Source organism: Diplotaxodon limnothrissa, linkage group LG11 (genome assembly GCF_057381915.1).
Source record: "Diplotaxodon limnothrissa isolate DT_005_m linkage group LG11, D_limnothrissa_male_GT1.1, whole genome shotgun sequence".
Taxonomy (NCBI): domain Eukaryota; kingdom Metazoa; phylum Chordata; class Actinopteri; order Cichliformes; family Cichlidae; genus Diplotaxodon; species Diplotaxodon limnothrissa.
In genome coordinates, this window is record NC_140606.1 from 13,390,236 (window position 1) to 13,414,318 (window position 24,083).

The 24,083-nt window shown below is 41.5% G+C and overlaps 1 protein-coding gene across 1 annotated transcript in view; it reads right to left on the reverse strand.

The window, feature by feature from the left end:
* Positions 1-24,083, reverse strand: part of znf407 (zinc finger protein 407) — a 169,656-nt gene that overhangs the window by 19,472 nt on the left and 126,101 nt on the right. The window contains exon 9 of the mRNA XM_085365138.1: positions 22,041-22,219. Within this exon, the coding sequence (XP_085221264.1) occupies positions 22,041-22,219 (179 nt within the window). The remainder of the gene's footprint in view (positions 1-22,040; positions 22,220-24,083) is intronic.

A 24,083-nucleotide genomic window follows, 5' to 3' on the forward strand; every position in this document is an offset into this window, starting at 1 on the left:
TTGCTTGTTTACTTACAGGGTGGACTAGTGAGAGTCAGGTTTACCTAAAGGTTTATCCAAACTACAAACAAACATATGTATTTCTAGTTATGTGACAGTTTTGCTTCAGGAGATTTCTGTTCTGATACCAAATCCTCTGGAGGTGAAAGGAACTATGTGGCACCTAACATATTCTTCCCAGAAAACTGTGGGTGTTCTGAGAAGGTCACAACAGAAGGTGGCACAGCAAAATTTATCTGCATGTATTTGTGAAATATTTGGCATTTGAAGCTTGGGGATGCTTGGGCTACTTGGTGAACTATTATAGCTGGTAAGATTAAAACATACTAGCCATCTAACAAGATGCCGCTTGTTGATTATAACAGTTCATGTGCAAATATGTTATTATTTGTCTGTTCTTGTACTGTGCTTCTGTTCATTTGACTGTACATACCTTCTATTAAAAAAACAACAGCAAAAAAGTTTTTGACATGAAAAAAAAGTTCAATCAAGTCAACTTGCTAACTGTCTGCAACCTGTCAGTTTCTAGCACTTAGGTTGCTAACTAGACAGTGAGTTCTCAGTTTATTCTACTGACTACTTTGTACCAATTAGCTCATAACGGTCTTAAAAATTTGTTAATTCTCTGACAGGCTTCAAAAAGTGAATGAAACACAGTGCATAACAAATAGTGTCTTCTCTTTTCCAGTTCCTTGAAAATTAGCTGTTGTTTAAGTCTGTAGCTTTACAGAGTTCTGAAAAACGAAACAAAGTCAAATCTGGGTAATTTCTGGCTGAATGGCAGCACAGCTGACATGGTGTGTATATATCTTTATCTGTTCTACTTAATGATCCGACTGTTTAGACTTAATTAAAATACACATGTGGAGAACATTTATATAGACATACAATTTATTTCCTGTTTGAGTTTGGACTCTTTCATTGTTGTGCAAACTTTCAATATAAGTAGCAAAACCTGAAACCATTTGCTAATAACCATATCAATCTTTTCACTACATTAAATAATGCTCACATTAATGATCATAATTTGATTAATGCATTTCTAGTTCCTACAATCCTTGTGTTGAAGTATCCTTGAGCAACATACTGGACTGAGCTGCCCCAAATACATCCATCGTATAGACGAAAGCACTATATGAATGTGACTGTGTATGATTTTAGGTGAATGACACTTGTAGTAATAAATGCTTTGAGTGCTTAAATTGTGCACTATTTAAGTACCAGTCCATTTACCAATAAAGCAATTCCTCTGTTTTTCCACTAGGGCTGTCAAACAATTCTTCTGCTCACTTAACTTAACTAACAATGCTTAGAAAGGTAATGAGAGCATTGGCAAAGTATTACAACATGGAAGAGTGAAATGTGTTTTACTTTCATTTTCATATCTGCATTTTGTTTGAAATTATATCTGCATACCATACAAAGTTGATATATATAAAGTAATCCTTTAGCACTAAAAAAAAACATGTGTAGCATCATATTATATTATGGAGAAAAAAATACAAATATTTATGTTGATACCTACCGAGGATGGTTGCTTAATGAGTCTTGCTCTAACTTACGATGTGACTGTAAAAAAAATCTTTCAATAAGGGTTGGGGTTCAGTGCATTTCAGCTTACATAAAAGCATCAGATGGCAACGTCGATTTGTATCAAGTTTTAGAAATCATAATAGAGTAAAATGGATACAATTACCTATGTGAACACACAGTAGTGCACACTCACCAACTCAGATGTAACAAAACAAACACATGGACATTCCCTAAATGTGAGCATGGTCAATAGACAAGAGTTTGCATATCGACAGATGGATATCTATACCAATAAAGTTAATGCTGATAAAATGCTCCATGTTATTGTGGCGTGTAACCAGAGAATGATCATAAAAGCTATAAGAATGGGAAGTGGCCTGTTTCTCAGGCGCCTCTATGGCACCACCCATGACACCAAAGATGTGTCAAAGACAACAGACACTCAATACAGTGCTGCAGTGCTCTACCCTACCAACTATTATGGATTAGGCAGCCAGCATGTGTTCTATTAAGATGTGCACATTGATCTGGCATTGACAAACCATTTCATATTAGCCATGGTTTGCTCTTTAAGGCATCAAGGGCAATCAGATACACTGTACAGCATCGGGCTAAATTTAACCTCCTATCAATCCAAATGTGATACACTCAAAGTCATCCTGCTTTAATCACTCACAAGGGTCACTTTCAACTAAATCTCAAACTCTGAATTAATTCAAAAGGAAAAAAAAATCCAACTATTTTGATTATTTAATAACAGGATTGAAATTAGATTAACAGGCTGAGGTGGAAAAATCAGTTTTCTTGATTGTACAATTTACTGATAAATTCCTTAACCATGAGTGGAGATAGGTATATGTCTGTGAATAAATCAGGTTTTGAACAATGTTGATTTAAGTACAATTCAATAAAAAAGGAGAACAGGGACTGGCTGGGGGTGGACCAAACAAAATGATAAATAAATTACAGAGTCACAACAGGACAAAAATTGTATTTGGTTCTCTAATATAGAAGCTGCAGCAGAAATTAATGTCCCTGGTTAGTTAGTTCTGTTAATTGGGCGTGCAAAATTAAAATGTTAACATCACTGCTAGCTGGAAATGCAGAGAAGGCCCCTCCAGCTCTATTTGACCTAACAGAGCGTGTTTCTTCCCCTTCCTTCTCTTCCTGCTTCAAGTGTCTCCAAAACTAATAAAAAACCCCTCACAAATCCCCCCATGAAGCCCCCCATATGAACTGTCACATTAATAACACTGCACTCGTATTCAAATTTTCTGTCGAAAAGCTAAAGAAAGATTGAATGCCCCGCCGTCGCGCGGCCAAAGATTGAAGACGTGTCTCATTGACATTGTTAAAAGTTTATGAAAATATATGAATTCTCAAACGTGGCAGGCCGCCGTGCAGCTCCACTCCCAACACTTCTGTTAGAGACCGCGGCTTTTAATCAAAATGATTGAATACCACAAGTTTGGATTCAGGGATTCTAATAGAGGACGGATAAAGTGTCACGGTCCAGAACTAGAAAAACCACACGGGATCACACATGCATGCATAAAAACCTTTCTACAATTTTTTTTTCTTTTCTTTTTTTTGATAACATATTCCTCACTAGTAGGTATCTTGTTTTCCTCTGTTACTGAGTGCTTGTGTATTTGCTGTGTGTGCTGACTGCTATGTACAGAGGGTGAGTTTAGTCTTTTGGCTGATATGAAGCTGTATCTGGGGGAAAGAGACATATGGCATCAACATGTACGCATACATACTCATACACTTACACACTCATGCACAGACACATGCACATAAAGTGAGCTGAATGTAGAGTAACAGCTGCTGCAAACGTCACGTGTGAAGACTAGCAGAATGACAAGAAGCCATGTCTTTATGTGTCTGTGTGGTCTGTCGCAGGTGTTGCACTGGGAGCACAGGACCAAAGGACCGCACTTTGCATATCAGACTAAGCTACCACACTTTTATATACAACTGTATAACTATTTTTATTCCCACATTTTTGCAATTTTGACATCCCCTGTGGGTAAGTATGCATTCATACATAAAAAATAACTATACCTAAACAAAAGTAGGTATTCAATGGGAAAGGGAAAAGGAAAAATGTATCTTTTTATTGGATTGAATTATACTCGGGACACATGAGTCTAAAGCTGTGAAGGAAGGAGAAAACAATTAAAATCCACCAATGATCACCATGGGAAGCTTTAAGTACATCAATGATGAGTGTGGTTCAGCCGTAAATCCTGCCAGTGACAGGTAAGGTAAAGATTGAGGCCCGCCCAGTGAATGATGGGGTGAGTTGCAGTCAAATCCATCTACATTAAAAGCTTCAGGCCTTGTCGTTTTTCCTCCTTGGCTCTCTGAAGAGGCTCAGGAGTCACAGCTATCACTCTTTTCCTAAACCTCATACCTACAGCCCCCTGGATTCGCCCTTTCATTATCTCTGCAGCAAAAACAGAGAGAAAAGGGAGGAGAGGAAAAAAAAGAAGAGGAGAGTGGAGAGGTCTGAAGAGGTTTTCAAATCCAGTGAAGCCTGTCACATTACAAAAACATGTCGCTTTAAACTAAATGTGAAATATCAGTAATTGAAGCCATAAATCCACTGTTGTGTTTCCCCTCACCTCCTCCCCATCCTCTTTCTCTGTCTTTCTCCTTCTCTCTACCACCCCTTCCTTGCTCACTCTCTCTCTCTTTCCTGTTTTTTTTTTTTTTTGTGAGTGCTTTTGATGAGCGGTAAATTGGAAATTATTTTGTGTTGTAATGCCGCCCTGAAACGTCTTCCCATTACCATGCGTCAGTCAGCACTGACAGTGAAATTACTCAACTGTCAATCTGGCTATCAAAAGAGGTGGGTGGGGGTTGTTCGTGGATGTGGGCGACGGAGGAGACGGGAGTGGGGTGTGTACTAGGCGTTAGAGATTGATCAATAAGGAGAGGATGATAGAGGAATGTGGATGGGTAGAGAGTGGGGGGCAGAGGGGGCAGCTGAGGAGGGTGTTCGGCCTATCATAATATTTCTGTTGTGATTGAATAAATGAACAAAGCTGTTGTGGAATTTAGCTGTCACTGTTGCCCTCCTCTGGATTCTTCTTATTGCTGTGGATGTGTGTGTGTACGCCTGGTGTGGGTGCCATTACTAGTACAGGCACCAGCTTGCGAGGGCAGCAGCAAATTAACCATAATTGCAGATAAGGGACAATAGTAGCGAGAAATGTATAGAATCAAGTAAATGGAATAATTCCTTTGCATTGCAATAATTTACGGTCTGACCATAGTTCTTAAATCCTAGCTTAGATTTTCTACTACTACCGCATCCCACAATGCATTGAGTATTTGTTTGTGTCCCAGAGGTCACAGCTGGGTTGTTTTGTGTACATTTCTCGTGATATAGCTGGGGAATAACAAGCTGGATAAAGCATTACCTCCAACCGGTGATCATTATAAAGCGGGTATCCACCAATAAAATCCATATTTGTTAGCTTTTCTGTTTTATGGCTCTTGACTCTTGCTGAAATACTCTTTGAGCTACTCTACTTTGAGGAAAAAGCAGAGCAGGTTTCAATTCAAAGCTCTGGCCTCACCTGCATCCTTGAACGCTATGCAATAGTTCCTGAACATTCTGCTATTATTATTAGTGCTGCAGTATGTGTGTTGTTGTGATGTGTGTCTGTAATGACTGGTGTGTTGAGAGGTTCCATGGTGTATAGGCGGGGAGAGAGAGGAGAGTGAGAACTCCTTTATTGCTCAATGCTAAATTAATTGCACCAATTATTCACGGAGAGAGTTGTCTAGTGGCGGCCTTTGGGGGGCGAGGCCCTGACCGCTCTCCCTCATTTTTAATTGGCTGTCCTGTTGAATAATTGATTGGAGCAAATGTGAAATGGATGGGAAGGTCCAAGTGTCTTTCATCACAACAGGCCGGCTGCTCTGACAGCCGGCCACAAACAAACTCTGCTGCTGTATGCAATAAACAAACCGCACTCTGTTGTATTCGGCGTGGCCACTGCAGAGGGGTTAGAATAGCAGATATGACTCCTGTACAGGACACTGCCCTCTGAAACCCTGACAAGGTCCACAACACAAGTAAAACTGATACTGGCCTTAAAGGAATCAAGCAGGGGGGATGTGTGAGTGAGCCATTTATAACATGGTAAACAGCAAGCTCAGCTAAACTCTGCTAATATAATTTGAACCAGTAACTGAATACTGAACTCTATTAATGTTAGTGACTTAGTGAAGAAGGAGCATTTCAGGTAAAGTACTTAGTAGTACTGCTAAAGACTCGGAATCATTACTAGTACTCTGATTTACATGCTGCATGAAAGAAGAAAGACACTGCTCCTCCAGCAAAACTTCCCTTAAAGAAAAAGTAAAGGGCATTGCAGATGCGATTGAATGATTGCAGATTTCGCAATCATTCAATCCACCCAAGCTGTTTTTTTTCTATGGGCAACTATTGGAGAAGGAGTGGCTGAGCACTAAAAATCATTAAGTTAACTTCACAAATTCCCAAAAGTGACATTCAGCCAGATATTATTATTATGATTTTTGGTGCTATTAAAATGTCTTACAGCAATAAAAATCATCTTTACAGCCTTGTACAAACAAACAGTTTTTGTTTCTATAGATAGTTTTCTCCTTCCTATAAGCTGCACAATGTTTATTTTATAACTGACCCATGTGGATTTTGGTAAGACCTAAAGTTAAGGGCAGTGGCCCTTTATACGGCAGGTGTGCCAACACAAACTGCAGTAGCTGGATTGCTGTCTACTAGGTCTCACCTCCACAGAGCAACTTGTAAGCAGCCGAAATGCTTTTTCATATAGTCTATGGTTTAAGTCAACTCAATCAACGCAAATTTTGCTTCAAAAGCAAAATTAAATGCACCAGGCATGCGGCGCTTGTTCGCCTGTCTCATGTACAAACACACACGTATGATAGTTTATCATATTTTGGTCTTCGTTATATCGCTGCATAAAAACTGGTGGCAAAAACGTCTGTTCATAAACACAAAGGAATCGATTACAGGCACTATTAGTGTCATAGTTCGATGAACACTTATTTACAGATATGCATGGCAGCACATTCCAGTGGCCCCAAAGCTCCAGTACACTAAGTATTGTTCAGCAAAATTTATTTGCATACAACGTGCATGTAACACACACATAACGTAACATAAATGTGACCCACATGTTATGTTACGTACAGCCTACAGGTTGGTTTTGAGATCAGCTACTACACATTATATCAATTTGAGTTTTATAAATAAATAAAGCTACGCAGATGTTGATAATCCTGGTACTCTGGTTTGTATAGTAAGTTTCATCCAGATTGATTCAAATGTCTAGGAGGAGTTAGGGAACAGACCTACCCATAGAGTGAGGTCACTGCATACGCTGGATATTAAGTTGTGCTTTAAATGAGGCACCCACATCAGTTTTCCAAATATTAGTGAATTTTGGAATAAAACGTGATTGTACAGACGATCACAATGAAAAAGGCATGAGTGCCTATTATACATTTAATCTGTCAATTATCTTCTACATCTACAAATCCTTGATTTTCTCTTACACACACACACACACACACACACACAAACACGCACACAGACACACACACATAGATTCCCAACAGGAGCCTTTTTCATTACACACCTACACACACATACACACACCACTCAGTAATCAAAGGCTATTAACTCCCGGTGCTTTCGCAACAAAACAGATGTAAGATTCATGAGTCTCTGCCCGTGACTGTTGTCTTTGCCACAGGCTAGTAAAGAAACAATTAGTGCAGAGCTGGCCTCACTGTCCGCCACAATCAATAGTCCCTGATGGTCTTCTAAGCCTATTGACCGAGGCCTGTTCCTCTCCCTGACCCCCAGTCTGTAGTAGCCGACAGCAGCTTCATTCCACCGATCTGAACCTTGGGAGGGGGTTACCGGGTTAAACAAGGCCTGTTTCATGCAAACAAGCATTTCTTGATACCAACTACATTTGTATGCATGGGATGTAGTAAAGGGTTAACCTGTTAAATAGCTTACTAGCTTCACAAAGACCTAAAACCCCCCAGACCAAAATATTATCAGCCATACATACAAGGTTTGTATGTTGTTTAAGAAAAAAATGCCAAAAATTATCAGAAGCTGTCCACAGGTAAGAAAAGTGGCAACACAATTTTCCATCTGTTATTTAAAAGGAAAACTCTTGGATGAAATTTGCAACAAATATACAATTCGGAATACCAAAACAGTTATTGTTTCTAAAACCAGACAAACTGTATTCAAAACACCTCAGAGGTCCACCCTCACCTGTGTTTGTGAGTCTGTGCGTGTATTTGTGTGGCTTATGCCAGTCGACTTACACACAGCATCTTGTACCAATCATCTCACTTAACAGCAGCCTTAGTGGCACCGAGGCAATCTGCTGATGTTACAGTAATTGTCTGAGTTTATGTTTGCGTCCTGACAAAAACCTCCTCCTTCCTTGCATGTAACAACATCTGGACCGGTCCTACTCACTGCTCCCCAGCCTGCTGTGACGAGCTTCTTCAACACTCTTCCTGCTATGGAGGGGGAGCAGGATGGCAACAAAGACGGGAGGGAGGGAAAGGTTGAAGCGAAGCAGATGTAAGGATGAAGGGGTGGGCAGCGGAGAACAGGTGTCACTCCCACTGACTGGCTTCCTCTGTGCCCCCCACCCTGACCGCCCGCCCCACCTGCACACCCACGCAGGTATCGGGGGTAACAGCGGTTAGGAGAGGACCCATTTCTCACTCATTCCTCTCCCCACGCCTACCTTCCTCCTCTTCCTCAGATGGCATTCTAGCCTCAGCTCAATCTGGCTGCTGGGCCCACAGACTGACATGCAAGCACACACATGCTCATTAGCACACAAAAATGCCGGGACTTATTCATAAGTGCGGCAACATGAGAATACATGGGCAGGAGGAAAACTCTGGCCTGCTCAAGTATAATTTTTTTAGACACTTTTGAACCTTAACCTTTAAAATTTTTATCATTTTCACTATGTACTGTATTTTACTTGCTTTACTTGTGCTGCCTGCACACCAGATCTTGTTTTGTGGAACACTCTTAGATTCCCAGTTGCAGGTTTAACAAATGTCAGCTTATTTAAACTGCTGTATTTTACTTTTCTCATAACTATGCAACAACTTAAGGTGCAGAATTGAAAAAGAACAGATAAAACGCTGTTGGATCAAAGGAGAAACGATGTGATTTAGAAGAAATATAATTGTGTTATGAAGCAGCGACACACACATGACCACTTTCAAAGGCTCACTTGGTTACAGCAGCCAAACAAAGAGAGACAAATTCATTTCACAATATACTGATGTCCAAAATGATGAAATGGTAAAAATCTTTATGGGGAACAAAAGAGGCTGTCTGTTACAGCCGCTCCCCTGTATCTGTCTATACATCTGTCTGTGTCCAATCATCACAGGCCCTCCAGCTTTCACGACCCCGGCCATTTTACGCCAACGGCGTTACAGGACAGTGTGGAGGGGAGGGGTTGGAGAGAGGTGCAGGTGTGTCTATAAAGAACCCCCCTCCATCTCCACCTCCCTCCCTCCCTCCGTTGCTGTGGCGAGGAGGGCAGTAATTACTCTGGTGTCAGCGTTGCCGGGTGCGACTCCTCCCCCGGCAAGAGGCGGCGGGCATCCATAACCCATCGTCCTGCCATGGGGTAAACGCCGGGCCATCCATCACGCACCCACTTGACAAATACCTTCCATAATAGAAGTTTATTTTTATGGGAGGCTGAATCAAGGACTTTCCCATGCATACAAAAACGTGTCAGAATTATTTATGGCTTGTGCTGAGACGCACAATATGTCATATCAAAGTCCCATCCCGCTTGCTGGCGCTGCTGGAAGCTGCCGGCGCTTGGCCTGTCGATATCTCCGCTCGCTATCAATAATGTGGAACACCACCGCGATAAGCCTTAGGATTCGGAGGTCATACTTGACACACACAAATGCAAACATTATGGGAGTTGACACACACACACACACACACACACACACACACACACACACACACACACACACAGGCATCACTTGCATATTCTTTTAAAAGACACTCACATGATGACAGACCTTTTGTGGGCTTAAACACACACACACACATAATGGAGGGAAATATTGAAAGAAGAGAAGACAAAGAAAATAAAAAAAAACAAAACACATTTTGGGCAATAAATTGCAAAAATATAAACTGGAGTTTAGTTTCTTAACCTGCCTACCTTGAATCATCAAGAATAACACAATTACACAAACAAAGGCTCAGCTTGACCTGCTGTGTGGCGGGCAGGACCGTCATTCAAACTTACAGGTTAGATGTAAACAAAACGGTGCGGAAAGGATGAAGCTGGGCCATTTGCTATGTTTTTCGTGTACGTCTGTTAAGTGTGTACGTAGGTCCAGACGTGATAGAATAATCCCCAATAGCGAGGAAAACATAACAACTTAAAGGAAATCCCTACACTGCGGCAAGCAAATCTGAGAGCTGTCAATCACTGTGAGTGGCAACCTCTTTTGCCCAGAGAAACAGCAATAAATTGGGTTTCCTGATAAGGCCTCGGCATCGCCAGCGCAACGTCTGACCAAAAAAAAACGAGAAAAAAGAAAAAATGAGCTGCTTTTTCCGTAGGCCACTTGAGTGCTGTCAGTCACCATGATTGGCAGGCTCACATGTCGCCAGTGGAAAGAGCAATGAAGGGAAAAAAATAGATTAATGTACAGAGAGAGGAGAGAGTGCGTGAAGAAGAGGGAGGGGAAAAAAGACAGCATTAAGCCCGGCTAGGAGAAAATGAATAAACATGATAAATATGATAATTGAAATGATGAGATTTTGGTACTTGGTATTTGATTCCGCTGGGTGCCCAAAGGGATTAGCCCTTCATTCGCTCAGTCATTTTCAGCCTTCCTGTCTCCTTCACACACACACTCACACGCACATAAACACCCAGTGCCCACACAAAATACTTACTTTAACAAAAAGATCTAATTCTACTAGGTGGGTTGTTGTATGTGTAAAACTCTGAGGCAGCAGATGGTGATAAACCTAAAAGTAGCCATACACAAACCCACCAGTAAACAAAAAAAAAAAAACAACAACAAAAAAAACAGCAGCAGTAGCAGCGGAAGAACTTTGTCCTGTGAAGACAGAAGATGTATGGCTCAGGGGAGATAGTGGCAACAGTAAATGATTACCTTTTTACAAACTGGGCCTTTGTAATAAAATGCGTAGGGGGGAGTATTATCAATTCAGCAGCCCGGTAAAGATAGCATTTTTGAAGCCACGGCAAGGCTGATCACTATCTAGAGAAGAGCCCGAATCTGTATTCCTCACTGCGAGTCCAGGAGGGAGAGGGGTCTAAGACCTGTTCGTGTGCGTCTGTGTGTGCGTGTTTGTGCATGTAAAAGAAAATGTTTGTGTGTGTTTCACTGAGAGAGACATCCGTTAAGGCCCCTCATGCCTGCAGGCCCAGCCGTGACAGAACCAAGATCTATTTTCTTACACCCACAAACAGAAAGACATGCAGGAGTCTGTGTACATACGCACACAAGCACGCAAACACACACACACAACCCCACAAAACCATACATGTACACATAAAAATCTGTTATACGTGCAAACATACACACTTGGTCCTTGGGGCGAACTATAAGATTGGAGATGAAGTTCTCTGTGAAACTGTGTGAGTGTCTGTGTGAGTCAAGCTAAGATCCTCTGTTAGATGTCTGATTCTGGAGAAAGACACTGACAGATGACATGTACACAAAAAACAAAACAAAACAGAAAAACCTTACACACTCTCTCAAACAACACACTTGTCTGATAGCAGTCAAACAGAGTAGAGACAATACAAAAGAGACAACAGACAGACCGGCAAACAGATAGAGAGGCAGATAGCAGCGAAGAGCTCAGCTGCTGGCCCAGAGTCACATCACTCACTCACACACACACACACACACACACACACACACACACACACACACACACACACACACACACACACACACACACACACACACACACACACACACACACATCACTAAAATGGTAAACCATCATAACACACACAAACCACAAGACACAGGCAGAAAGAGAGTGATGCAGAGACAGAGGAGTAAGGGGGTCAAAAAAATGAGCAGACAGTTATAAAGAGATATCAGCGTAGCCTGGGGAGTTAATGCACACTGTTGGATTGTGGGAGTTTTATAAAATGGGGTGACCGATGATGTGATGTGTGTTTGTGTGTGTGTATGTGTGCAGGTCTGTTTTGAAGTGTAACATGAACAAATCACTCCTCCAAACATTTTAGTTTTTAGAAGTCACTGAATCTAAAAAGTAAAGAAAAAAGAGATCTTATTTTCTCTACTGCAAACACTGACGCTCAATGCTCGAAATCAGGACCTACAGATATTACAAAAGGCCAAATTTGAAGCCATTTCTAAATTCTTATTTATTGTAAGTTATACACTGGCTTTTGAAAGGAGACAGCTGAGGGGGTTTGGGCATCTGACAAAGGATGCCTCCCGGGCACCTCCTGGGTGAGGTGTTCCCAGCATGTTCTACCAGGAGGAGGCTCCAGGGTAGACCCAGGACATGCTGTATATGGATTATAACGCTTGGCTTTCCTGGGAACGCCTCGTTGTTCCCCCGGATGAGATAGAGGAGGTGGCTTGGAAGATGGAGGTCTGGGCTTCTCTGCTTAGGCAGCTGTGCACGCGACCCAGCCCCAGATAAGTGGAAAAAAAAAATGGATGGATGGCTACACTTAATTGTGTAAAATCCAACTTTTTGTATGCTCATGATTCTGCTTTATGGTTTTTAAGGAAGAATGTCACTGACATTCAGAACATCATCAGCAATGAATTAGAAGGCTTAAGCAAGGTTTCAAAGCAAACTTGGCAAATCTAAGTGGCCAAGCAACATTGCAAATGCAAGTTTACCTGCTTTAAGTTTGACATTAAACATTTTTCACCTGCTTACTCGGTATATAGCTGTGTATGTTGTTTTTTCCATTTAATATACATATTAAGTACATGAGTTATTCTCTTTAAGGACAGCGCCCTCAAGCAAGTTTATCTAACTGAATCTCTTTAAAATATGTTTTGTCTGTCTGCAATTTACAAATAAACCAAATTATAAATTGTTCTCGATGAATTCATAATTTTACTGGAAATAAATGGGTTCACTGTGATATCTGTAGCAATCAGGGGTTTGCATCTGGAAGGCTAGAATAATGCTGAATTTTTCAAACGTGATAAGAGCAATGCTTTGAACTTCACAAAGTCTGTGACAAGGTTTAAGCTTCAAGCTAGACTCCAAAAAAACAACAAAATCAAGTTAAGCTCAAGTTTCATATTTAGATGTGATATTGAGCTTCCCATTCAAAAGCACTTCTGGCCCTACAGTCATAAAATATTATTACATCGACTCGGCAGACACTTTCATCCACAGTGACTTACAATGAGTAAGTAAATTAATAAAGAATATAAACAGGTCTGATTAGCCAATTCAAGCACATCAAGAATCCAGCAGCCTCCCAAACTCCCAAATAAAGTGCTCCTCATCTTAACAAATTCATAACACATAGATCTGCTATGGATACACAAAGGTTACACAAGGTTTTTCTCTCTTTCTATAATCTTTAATTTCTCTTTTTTCCCCTCCACATGTGTCAGAAGAGATTTCCTGGCCAGTGCATATGTGTGAATTTGCCACACCCCTTTTGAGTACTAATTTAGCCTTTTAGGTTTAATCTCCCTGTGAGTGGCTTTTCTCGCCCTTTAATTAGGCTATGGGGAGCCGACACCAACAGTAAACGTGCACACTTACACTTCAAGACACACGCGCAAACACGCTTTGGTAAGACAGTCCTCATCAGCCCTCTGTGGGCCTCTTTCACACTCTGGCTCCCCTCAACTGCACCAGTCACCACGACAGGACAGGGAAAAGAAAAAAAAAAGAAAGGGAGAACTACAAAAGGGGGGAAAATGAGATATTCTATACTCGTGAGAGAAGAAAAAGAGGTGCTGGTGTTGAAGGCATTCATCTCTGAACTTTTTCCATTTCAGATCTATTTGTCAAGTTAAAGTTGCATTAAGTAGCATCGGTATTTTGGCAGACTCAAGTGGCAGTGGGAGATAGATGTTTAAATGTTTCTCTTTTAAAGCTTAAAGACTTCGGTGCCAATTAATCTTCTAACAAGGTTTTGGTGGTATGAGCACTTCATTGATCCATAATGATGTGGTGAAAAAAGGTCCCTGCCACAGACTGGCAAGGAACTGTCTTATGACAGGAAAAGAAAGCATTACTGTTTTTGGACCTGCGTGGGTTTCCATAAATCTCCTTTATTTTTCTGTTTTGTTTTATTTTTACTTTTTTGGTTTTTCTTTGCTTATCCAACAGGATTAGAACAAAACAATCAACTCAGTTTGTAGCTGAGCCAGATCAGTTCCATTAAAATGATCAAGCTATTGACTTTGGTGAAAGACTGTAGACTCTAAATGCCCTTCTAGATTTTAAATGATCCAAAGTTTCTTGATGCTATACCTCTGGCAAGAACTGCTGCTAGTATCTAGGCTTCAAAAAGAGATTTCATTGTGAAGAATGCCCTGCCTTGGCTACTTATGCCTTTGATACCAACGAACTACATCTGAATCCTATTTTACAGTATTGCATTTGTGCATAGGTATTTACCTATGCAGCGCCTACAAAAGGGATAGGCAACCTACACAAATGGGCTTGTGTGCAGTCCTTCAAAAGAACAACAACAAAAGCCAACAGCACCCTACACTGCCCCTGGTGACAGAACACAGTCACAACATGTAGACAAAGCTGGTCAGCAAAGCCGTCCATAGGTTCAGTGTAGGACCAGTGAAAAACATGAAATGCTGGATATTCCGAATAGTAGTATACAACCATAAAGCTACAACAATCACACTGAAGAAATCAGGCAGATACTTGCTCTCTAGACTGCCATCCAAACGCCTAACCATGCATGCCCACAGTGATGTCACAACTGCAGGCTGCTCTTTGGTGTTGTTTCAGCGTGCTGCACACCTCTGGATTTTTGGACCTGGTTTGTGTGGTGCAGCCGGTTTTACGAGACAAATGCATGTCCGTCTGTCTTAACTACCATTTCAATGATATATCAGCAGTACATACAAAGATACGTGCTGCAACAGCTTAAACAGTGGAGACTTTTTAGGGAAAACGCTGAAAAATCACTTCGCATTTCAGCCTCTTCTATTCCTGGTGACACATATCATTCAAGAGAAGACTGCAGTCACTGTGGTGAGCCTGAAGTGACAGTATAAATGATGACGGGGCTCTGGTGACTTCATCCTCACCACATGGCACAACCAAAGCAGTGAATTAGTCCTAAAAGTCATCCTTTAAAAGACCACCTGCATTAGTGCCAACTTCACACAGAAACTCTTTATTCCCCTGTTTTGTTCTTTGTTTTTTTTTCTTCTCTAAACAGACCACAGATTTACACAAACAAAACTGAGCACTAAAAAAGGAAATGCAATAACAGCAGTACAGATAGTGGCTTGTTATGCTGGAAATAAGAGGCCACTTAATTGGGGTCTGATAGTCTAATAGGCAGCCCCTCTGATTACCAACTCTGCACATTGGCTTAAATTAGCCCACTGATGAGAAGCCAGGGGATTCAATTATGCTGGGGTAGAAATAAGGGGCCCTAATAGGCCACTGTATCAGGAAACATGGGACTGGGCTGGGCTAAAGTGCTGATAATTGGTTGTTTAGTTGGGAAAGTTGAGCCTGTTGGTAATTAGAGATGCTGAGACGTTTGGAGAGCCACCAAACAGACGACACAAGGAGGACAGAGGGGCGAAGGAGGAAGACAAAGGTCCTTGGTGCAGCAGAGAGGGCAAAGGTCACGGTGGAGATCTCAGAAGTGCACTTCAGCCAATGAGGTTGCAGATGAGGGAAAACATGTTATGGTACTGTGGAGCGGTGTTGATTCAGTAAAGGTCAAGATGGGGCAAAGCAGGACTGAAAGTAAAAATCAGGAGTCTGGCTTTATCTTTCAACACGCTCTCTTAACAGTTCCTTCCTTCCTTCCTTCCTTCCTTTCTTTTCCTTTTAACTTTTTTTTTTTTAATTTGTCTTTCTCGCCAATAACTACTACTTTTTTCCCCCATTGTACCTCATCTCAGGCAGGTTAGCTACTAGCAGCAGCTGGATGTGTGTACAGTGTGTCTGAATTGAAGGAGAAGGAAGACTGAATTATGGATGAGGTTTTATAGGAGCCGGCGGCCTGTCTGGTCCCATATTCACTGTCCCATACTTGAGGAGCAGGCCTGCCTCGGAGCATCCCTGCCTCATGTCACTCACGCGGGGTGTCTGTGTGTGTCTATTTGCCTTCCTGCCAAAATCTAGCACTTGTATAAAAGCACACTCAAAGTCTTTTTGCAAAAACAAACAAACAGCAGATACTTTTCAGCTAATTTCCTGATTAAAATGAAAACTATTTAAATAGTTCTGTGCACAGGCACACCGCAATTAGGGTATTTGAACAGCAGGAGTTTGCAACAGGACTGGTGCATCGAAACAAAACTGGTGTTTTCCATGAAATATTGCCATAATCTTAAAGACAAAAATCTTATTAACTACTGAATCAAGCTCAGCATCACTGAACACAATCAGTGGTCTGGTAATAACCTCCAAAGACCATGATGAAAATAACGCTTTTGTTTTCTAGAAACCTGTGCAGATCCTTACAGTTTTCACTCCTCTGTCTTGCTATCACACTGTGCAAGTGTCCTACATACGCCATCTGCAACATTTTAGAACAGTGCAACATAAGCACTCACCTACACTAACTGTGGTGCTGCAACACCGGGGAGTCTACTATATCGTGTGTCATCAATCTGCTTCAAACCTATCCACGGGCTCATACAGAGGTCGATGACAACACTCCTAGTCAGGATTTACCCGAGTGAAAAAATCACGACTGCCACGGCCAAAACAAATAGAAAATGCAGAAATAATGTCACGCGTGTGGCAGTCAGAAACCTCCTGCTTCTGTGTGCCCAAACCAAGTGTATGGAACTTGTCAGTAAAAACTCTAAACGGCCACTAAATGGCAGAGAGGAGGCTCTGAGATTGGCACCAAGAGGAAGGGAATGGAAGAAGTGGATGAAACAAAAGGCCGTTTGTTGTAGCTTATGTGTGATAAATGCAGCCGGTTGGGGAAGTTTTCACGCTCATTGGAGCAGGTCATTATGCAGGAATTGCTGCTTGCTCGGCCCAGACCGGCCCTGTATTGGTTTTCTGAGATTCATGCAACTGATGGTTGTGCTTTGCTAACCCCCACATCAGTTGCTGCTTGTCTCCTGGGGCACTGGCAGTGAGCAGCTGCTTTTCAGTTATAATATCTCAAAGAAGACAGCATAACGGGTGTGTGGATGCAAAGAAGAATCTATTAAACATCGATCGGCTGCTTTAAAGTGTGGTAGTTAAGGCTCGAATTTAATTAATATTTATTTAACCCTTTATTTTGCCAGAAAGTACCCAGTGAGATACGAGATCTCGTCTCTTCTTGTCAAGACAGTTTCAAATTATAAATGAAGAATATTCCTTAATTAGATTTGTTAATGTAACTAAGTGGGAGTGTTATAAAAACTGAGATACTGTACGTACAATCCATATTCACTCATAAAGCCACATATGGACGGCAGAAATATTGCTTATGGTGTATTTTTACTAGATTATAAGTCAAAAATTCCAACCTATTTCGATCCAGTTTTTCTCTTTCCTTCTTTGGTGAAATGATTTTTATACTTTTCTTGTTACCAATTAAATCTTCAAATCCCTCATTGTTAAGTTTTTTTTTAAAGCATTAGCTCAATATAACTAAATCACCCCTGAGACAGCATCAGCACATTTAGTCTTTCCCTTTTTTCTTAATCTTCCACAGTGCTGAAAAGAGTCACTTTTTTCATTAACGTCTATCAAATGAATGCAACATAAGGACGGTGACACAAAGACACGAGTTTATCACGAACAATGAAGACTTGATGTCCTATTGGTGTTTAAATAAAAAAAATAAAAAAACAGTGACGGACTGCGTGTTTTTGTCTCCGCCCTCCATCGCCGACACATATCCTATTCCACATAGAAAAGTGTCACATATAACACACGGTTATTAGAAACAGATGTTGATTTTATCACCGGTGTCTGTGGCTTCTCTCACAACGTCGACACAATGTCATATGCGCTGGGATACCAGGACACATTTGCATGACATACACACCTGTCCTCCACAATCCAACACGCCGCGGTAACACAATAGGCAAGTAGAAACTCACGAGAGTAATGTTTCATTACACGAGGAACAGAAGGTGAAAGCGAGGAAGGGTAGCCAGGGAGGAGCACGGATGCATAACTTAAGTAAAAGCCATCGAAACCCAGATTTGTTTACAGATTTGTTTAATAAGGAAAAATATATGCAAACAAATGAATTTGCCTGTGGTTATAACTGTGTATTAAGATCATCACTTACAAGGCCAGGCCTCCTCTAGCCCTCTACAGTAGCCATCCATCATGCATTATTAAGGAAAATAGAATCTGCATAAAGCAGCAACAATGCCTTGAAGAAGTTTATTTATTTATTTTGTCTTTTTAGGCACTAAGCAGCAGATCCTCAGTCGCTGTTAGCTAATTACAAAGCATTTGATCTCTATGCCCCCAGGATGTGCAATTACAACCTTGGTTGAAAATTAGGAAAATATTTCACAATCAAAAATAGTGGGATGAAGACGCTCTGACAAAGCTAATGGCGACATCTCACCTGTGCGTGCATGTGTGCGTGTTAAATGTGGATTTTCGGTGCTGGACTAGACATGAGGCTGTTTTAACAAAGCCAATGCCCGGCAAACACAGCTGACCTCGCTGGAGGGAAATAGCAAAAAAAAAAAGAGAATATACCATCTCCCAAAGCTGAAGCAGACATGCCATACTTGCTGAATTTTAACTAAAAGAAAGTTCTAGTCAAGGGGTGATTTAGCAAAGTCGCAGCACTCTTGTAGCTCCAGTACCTGTAGCTCCAGTTCTGCTCCGCTGCTATCTACGCTTAGATCACACAGGCGTCGCCACTTCTTTCTGGCATATCTCTGCGCATATCACGCAAGGAAGACAATTGTCATTACAGTTTTATTAAAATGTGTCCTATCAGCAACATTTGCACATCGCACATCTAACCTTCCTTTCTTCCTTCCTTCTTTCTTCCCCTCAAATTCTAATCATCATTCCCCTCCATCACTAGCTGGGTCTAATTCCCTCCCTTCCTTGGTTTGCAAAGGACCTCTGCTTTCATCCTCGAGAAGGGCTCTAATTCGAAGTGCGACGCTGAATAAAGAAGGGGGGGAGGAGAAAGAGAGAGTGATATGGAAAGAGAGCAGCGGAGGAGACGTTCGGGTGTCAATCAATCCGGCGCGAGGGGCTACAAGGGCCCGTGACTAGGGTGCGTTTGATCTGTGTCTTTCAAAGAGAGAACAGCAGGAAGGGCCATCACAGACGATTTGCCTCTCGCTGCTGGCCCTGGTGCCACTCTGACAGAGAGCAATCACAAGCAGGTTAATTCAACATCTACCTTCTTAATCTTTTCTTCCCTGTCTCTTTCTTTTGGTCTCGTTCTGTCTACTTAGATGAAGAATTGCTCCTTCTGCTACCACCTCCTTTTCCCCTCTTTTGAAAGACTGAGAGATCACAAGTGTGCTTTCAGTGCCCTTTCAAATCCCTCTATAGTCTGAGGGCTTTGGTCAGGTAAAGAGTTGTTGATTTTCCCGAACTCCTACAATGCCGTATTTATGCGTCTCTATCACTCTATCAGAGGGCCATGTTTCATAAAACGGTAATAGATTTATGATGGCAGAGTGGGATTGGAAGTTTCCTTCAAAAAACTTTGCAATGGAAGACTTTTTTTTCTGGGGTACGAAACACCATCAGATGCATTTTTAAATATTTTTCTGTCATTCTTTGGTTCACATCTGTGGTGTGCCGTGAGCTGAATATGAATGAGAGTGTAACGATGACATCTTGAAAATATGCTGCTTAACTTGACTGAAAGAGGAGGATGTGTTCCCTCCAGATGACTGAAAGGCGACGCACATTCCAGACAAGATCTGACCTCCGGCAACTCTGAAATCCGAAACCCACACTGGATGAAGCCTGCTATAGCACCGGCTTGGACACATAGAGAGAAATGTCCTTTACTTGGCATAAACGTTGTGTTCTCATATGGCTCACCAGGTCATTTGAAGAGAGACAAGGACATAAAATTAAACTGTGAAAAAGTCTTCTCCACCAAAGGTCAGCCATGCATGAGGACAAACAGAGGTGAGGGGATTCTGGGGTGAAAGGGTAAGAAGAGACATAAAGGCATGCTTTGGTTAAAGGTGAGAGGGTACAGAGCATATTGAGGGAGGCGTGTTTAAAAGCAGCTGAAGGTAAAAGGTTGAATAGGGAGGTTAGGAGGTGGAAGAAAAAGAGAATCAAAGACAGAAGTTTGTCCTTAAATTTGACAAATGGAAATCATGGGAAGAATAAGCCTGTTTCAGAAATTCATAACTACAAACTTTTCAAGGACACCATCCAAATCCACTCAAATTCACTAGGAAATACACCACGGCGTCGCCAGAAAGCCAGCATGTCCCTGACTGGCCTTTTCTCCCATGGTGCTCTCCTCCAACTCTAGTGCCTTTATGTAAGGTCAGAGGGATAACAGGATAAAGGCTGTCTTCTCTGCTCCTCTGAAGGACAAGCACTCTGCCGATTGGATTTGGTGGCGTTCAAGGACAAAAGAAAGAACACTGGGATACAAAGGAACCAATAGAGGAGGAACAAGATTTCATCTGTCACTATGGCCTGAGTGATTGGCAGGGATGGCTACAGCAGCAATCTTTGAGCGCTGCCTTTTTGTGGCTGGGTGCCCTCCATCAGCACTGAATAAGAAGACTCGATCCACTGACAAAAAAAGCACTCAAAGAGGCTGGAAGATCAGACCTCCATGAAATAAAAGAGCATAGACAGGTGCTATAGAGGAAACTAGGTGGTTTAATTCAGCAGAATGACTTCAAATTTCATTTACAAATTTGTGTGTTTGTGTGTGATTGTGTGTGTGTGTGTGAGTGAGTGCACATTAACATGGAAAGCAGAAGAACAGAAAGGCATGTTAGGAAGCACATAATTCATGATGTGAATCATGTGCTATGGCCTTTGCAGTGATTGAACTCAACAGTCGAATGCCTATAAAAGAGTTTTGAAATTCTCTTCATCATCGTCATAACACCGAATGATAAAACATCTTTTGGAAAAAGATAGCTGTCACTCCCGAAGCTGGTTGTGCCAGACCTTTCTTCCTGTTAAAAGGCAGTTTTTCCTTCCCACTGTTACCACGTGTTTGCTTATCGGGAGTCGTTTGATTGTTGGGGTTTTCTCTGTATTCCTGTAGGGTCTTTAACTTACAATATAAAGCAGCTTGAGATGACTGTTGTGATTTGGTGCTATATGAAAAAACTGAATTTAATTGAAAACTGGTTTTCGACCCTTATTCCAAAGACATGGTGAATCACTGTCAAGTCACACTGAAGGTGTTTCGGTGGCACTAAGACCCTCTGCTGGTTTTTCCTTTCATTTGTAATGTATCTCTTTGTTTCCATCCAGGAGCTGGTTAGAAGGATTCGTAGATATGGATTCAAAAGACAAATAGGGTGAAATAATGGCACAAGAATAATAAGATGACCTGTGATTTTTATCATGGGTTAAAACCAGAGAAAATGAATTAAATTTCCATAAAACATAATGCTGTGGCATCTTTTTATTTTTAACCTATTTTCTGACTTGTGTATCACATGCTTAAGCTCCGTGTTCTACAAATGCATCCACATGCTTAATGGTAGCCCCATGACCTCTCTGCCCATGTTTGGATGCCCCCACATTGCCTGTTTTTAAAGTCTTAAAATGAATTTTTATTTCTTGACTTTTAACTCAGAATGAGTTAAAACTGTGTTTTCTTACCTTCTATTCTATTATTGTTTTCTGTTTTGGTACTTTGTATAGCACTTTGTTAAACTTGTGTTTTTAAAAAGAGCTTTATAGATTAATTGGAATGGATTAATACTTAATACATAAAAATAACAAAAAAACATCCTTTAACTTTCAGGTAAGCAAGTGGAGCTGCACATCACCAAAGTTGTTTTTAAATGTAGGGACAGTATGTTCTTAGAAGTCCTTCTTTTTGTGTTTTTGTTTACGGGGCACGGACATTTCAGATGCTGTGAAGGGGGCACTACGGACCAAAGTAGGGGGTACAGACGGATGTCAGGCTAGCTGCCATGGTGCATTAGTGAATTCTGCTTCGCCACGCAGAAGAATCCTTGATGATATGGAGACATCTGTGAAACACTTTCTATTTCTTTTAGCAGCACATTACCTGCGTGCAGGTAGGCGAGGTCTGGGTTCTCAATATCAGGGTGATTGTCCTTCAGGTGGTTGCGGAACTCCATCGGAGAGTTGGTGGCATAGTCACATTTGGGGCAGTTGTACATCTTCACGCCCTCGTGTTTTCCCGTATGGAGTATGTGCTTTCGGATATTCTCTGCACAGTTGGATCTAAGTGAAACAAACAAAGATAAAAAGGCTTAATTCCATTTTGGAATTAACAAAAACAAACGTTGGAATTAAAGATGAGAGTCATGAAGGAGAAAACACAAGATCAACACTTGGCAATATTCCCAAAAAAGGTTTGCTGTACTAACATTTTCTTTATCTGTAATGATGTAATGACACACAGACACACATGGGCACACTTCACACAGTAACACGCAATAAAAAAAAATCAAGCTGGGAGAGAGGAGCCATGTTTGGACTACAAGCAGCACATGACTAAAGACTCTTTCATGAACAGCAAACACACTTGTTACAGAAACAATATTTACATTTTGTAGATATGTTTGATATTCTTTCACGCCTTTATATTTTGCTCTGCTACTTTCTTTTCTTATAGTTTTTCAGCTGTTTGTGTAATGGTGCTGGGGACAGCGCCTGCTACGAGACCACTGTGCATCTAGAGGCCCATTGACTGCATTACAAAGATATGTCTGAAGGCATCTGTTATTCAGTATGTATCATTTGCAGCTGTATGAAAGCTATATAGGATTAGTGTTGTATGCTGTGTGTGCCTGAGTTTGTGGGTCTCTGGGCCAGTCAGATAGGGCAGGGAGCTACTGCAGGGTATACGATGTAACTATGTCAGCCCAGAGAGTAACACACAAACCTCTGCTGATTAATGACGCTGCCTGACCTGCTCCCAGGCTCTATCTAAACCTGCCCATAGACACACACAAACACACTCACACACATAAGTGAAGCTCTGAATGATTAAGACAAACATGCACATACATACATATGGAATACAGACATATAGAAAGGCCAGTTTGAGCCAAAATAAAACAATAAATCTCTGACACTGCTACACAAGTTCGAATATACAGACATGAATCCGTAAACACACACAAACGCTCGTGCATTTAATGCATCATGCAAGCAAGCATGTGCGGTGTAGAGCACACTTTCGCACACAATCATGTGTTGATGGATGGGGCACTCGTGCTCAGTTTGGACCTGACATTCTCGGACAGTATAATACGCAATTACTCTCCCTTATCACCTTGGCTGGGACAATAAAGCCTCACAGTACCATAGCTCACACCAGCCAAGGAGAGAATTTGTTTTCACTTTTCCAGAGACACCTCTCTCCATCATGGGGGCCATAGTCCAGCCTGGCTCCACTGCGGCCTAGAAAAAAAAAATTAAAAATACAGAGCGGGCCCTCACTGGTGTCTGTTTATGCTGTACAAAACACATAAGGACCAGCCAGCAGTGAACAATGAGGGCTCTTCATGAGGCTCAAGACCATGTTTTGGATGCAGTCTCAACAAAAGAATGAATGAAACACATTTTAAGAGCGTTGACCCAGAGCACTAACAAATAAAGAAATGTCTGTTTGGCCAGTGGATTGCAGAACACTTTACAGACGAGCACTCAGGAGCCACTTTATTACCTCCACGCGGTCAACTGCTCGCCAAAGCAAATATCTAATTAGCCAATCACAAGGCACTTAGATATGGTCGAGACAACCTGCGAAATTCAAACTGAGCATCGGAATGAAGAACAAAGGTGATTTAAGTGCCTTTGGCTACGTCCACACTAATGTGTTTTGTTTGAAAACGCATCGTTTTCTCTCCGTTTTGGCCTCCGGTCCACACTGAGACACCGTTTTCCCTGAATGAAAACGCAGCGTTTTGAAAACGCTCTCAAGAATGCATACATTTGAAGACGGTGCTTATGCGTCGCAGTGTGGACAGCAAAAACGGAGACTTTCGAAAACGATGACGCATGTTAGTCATGTGATGCAGTCATGTGACCAATTAAACAAAGACAGCGGAGGGTTTATACAGCAGTTGTTTTGTTTGCT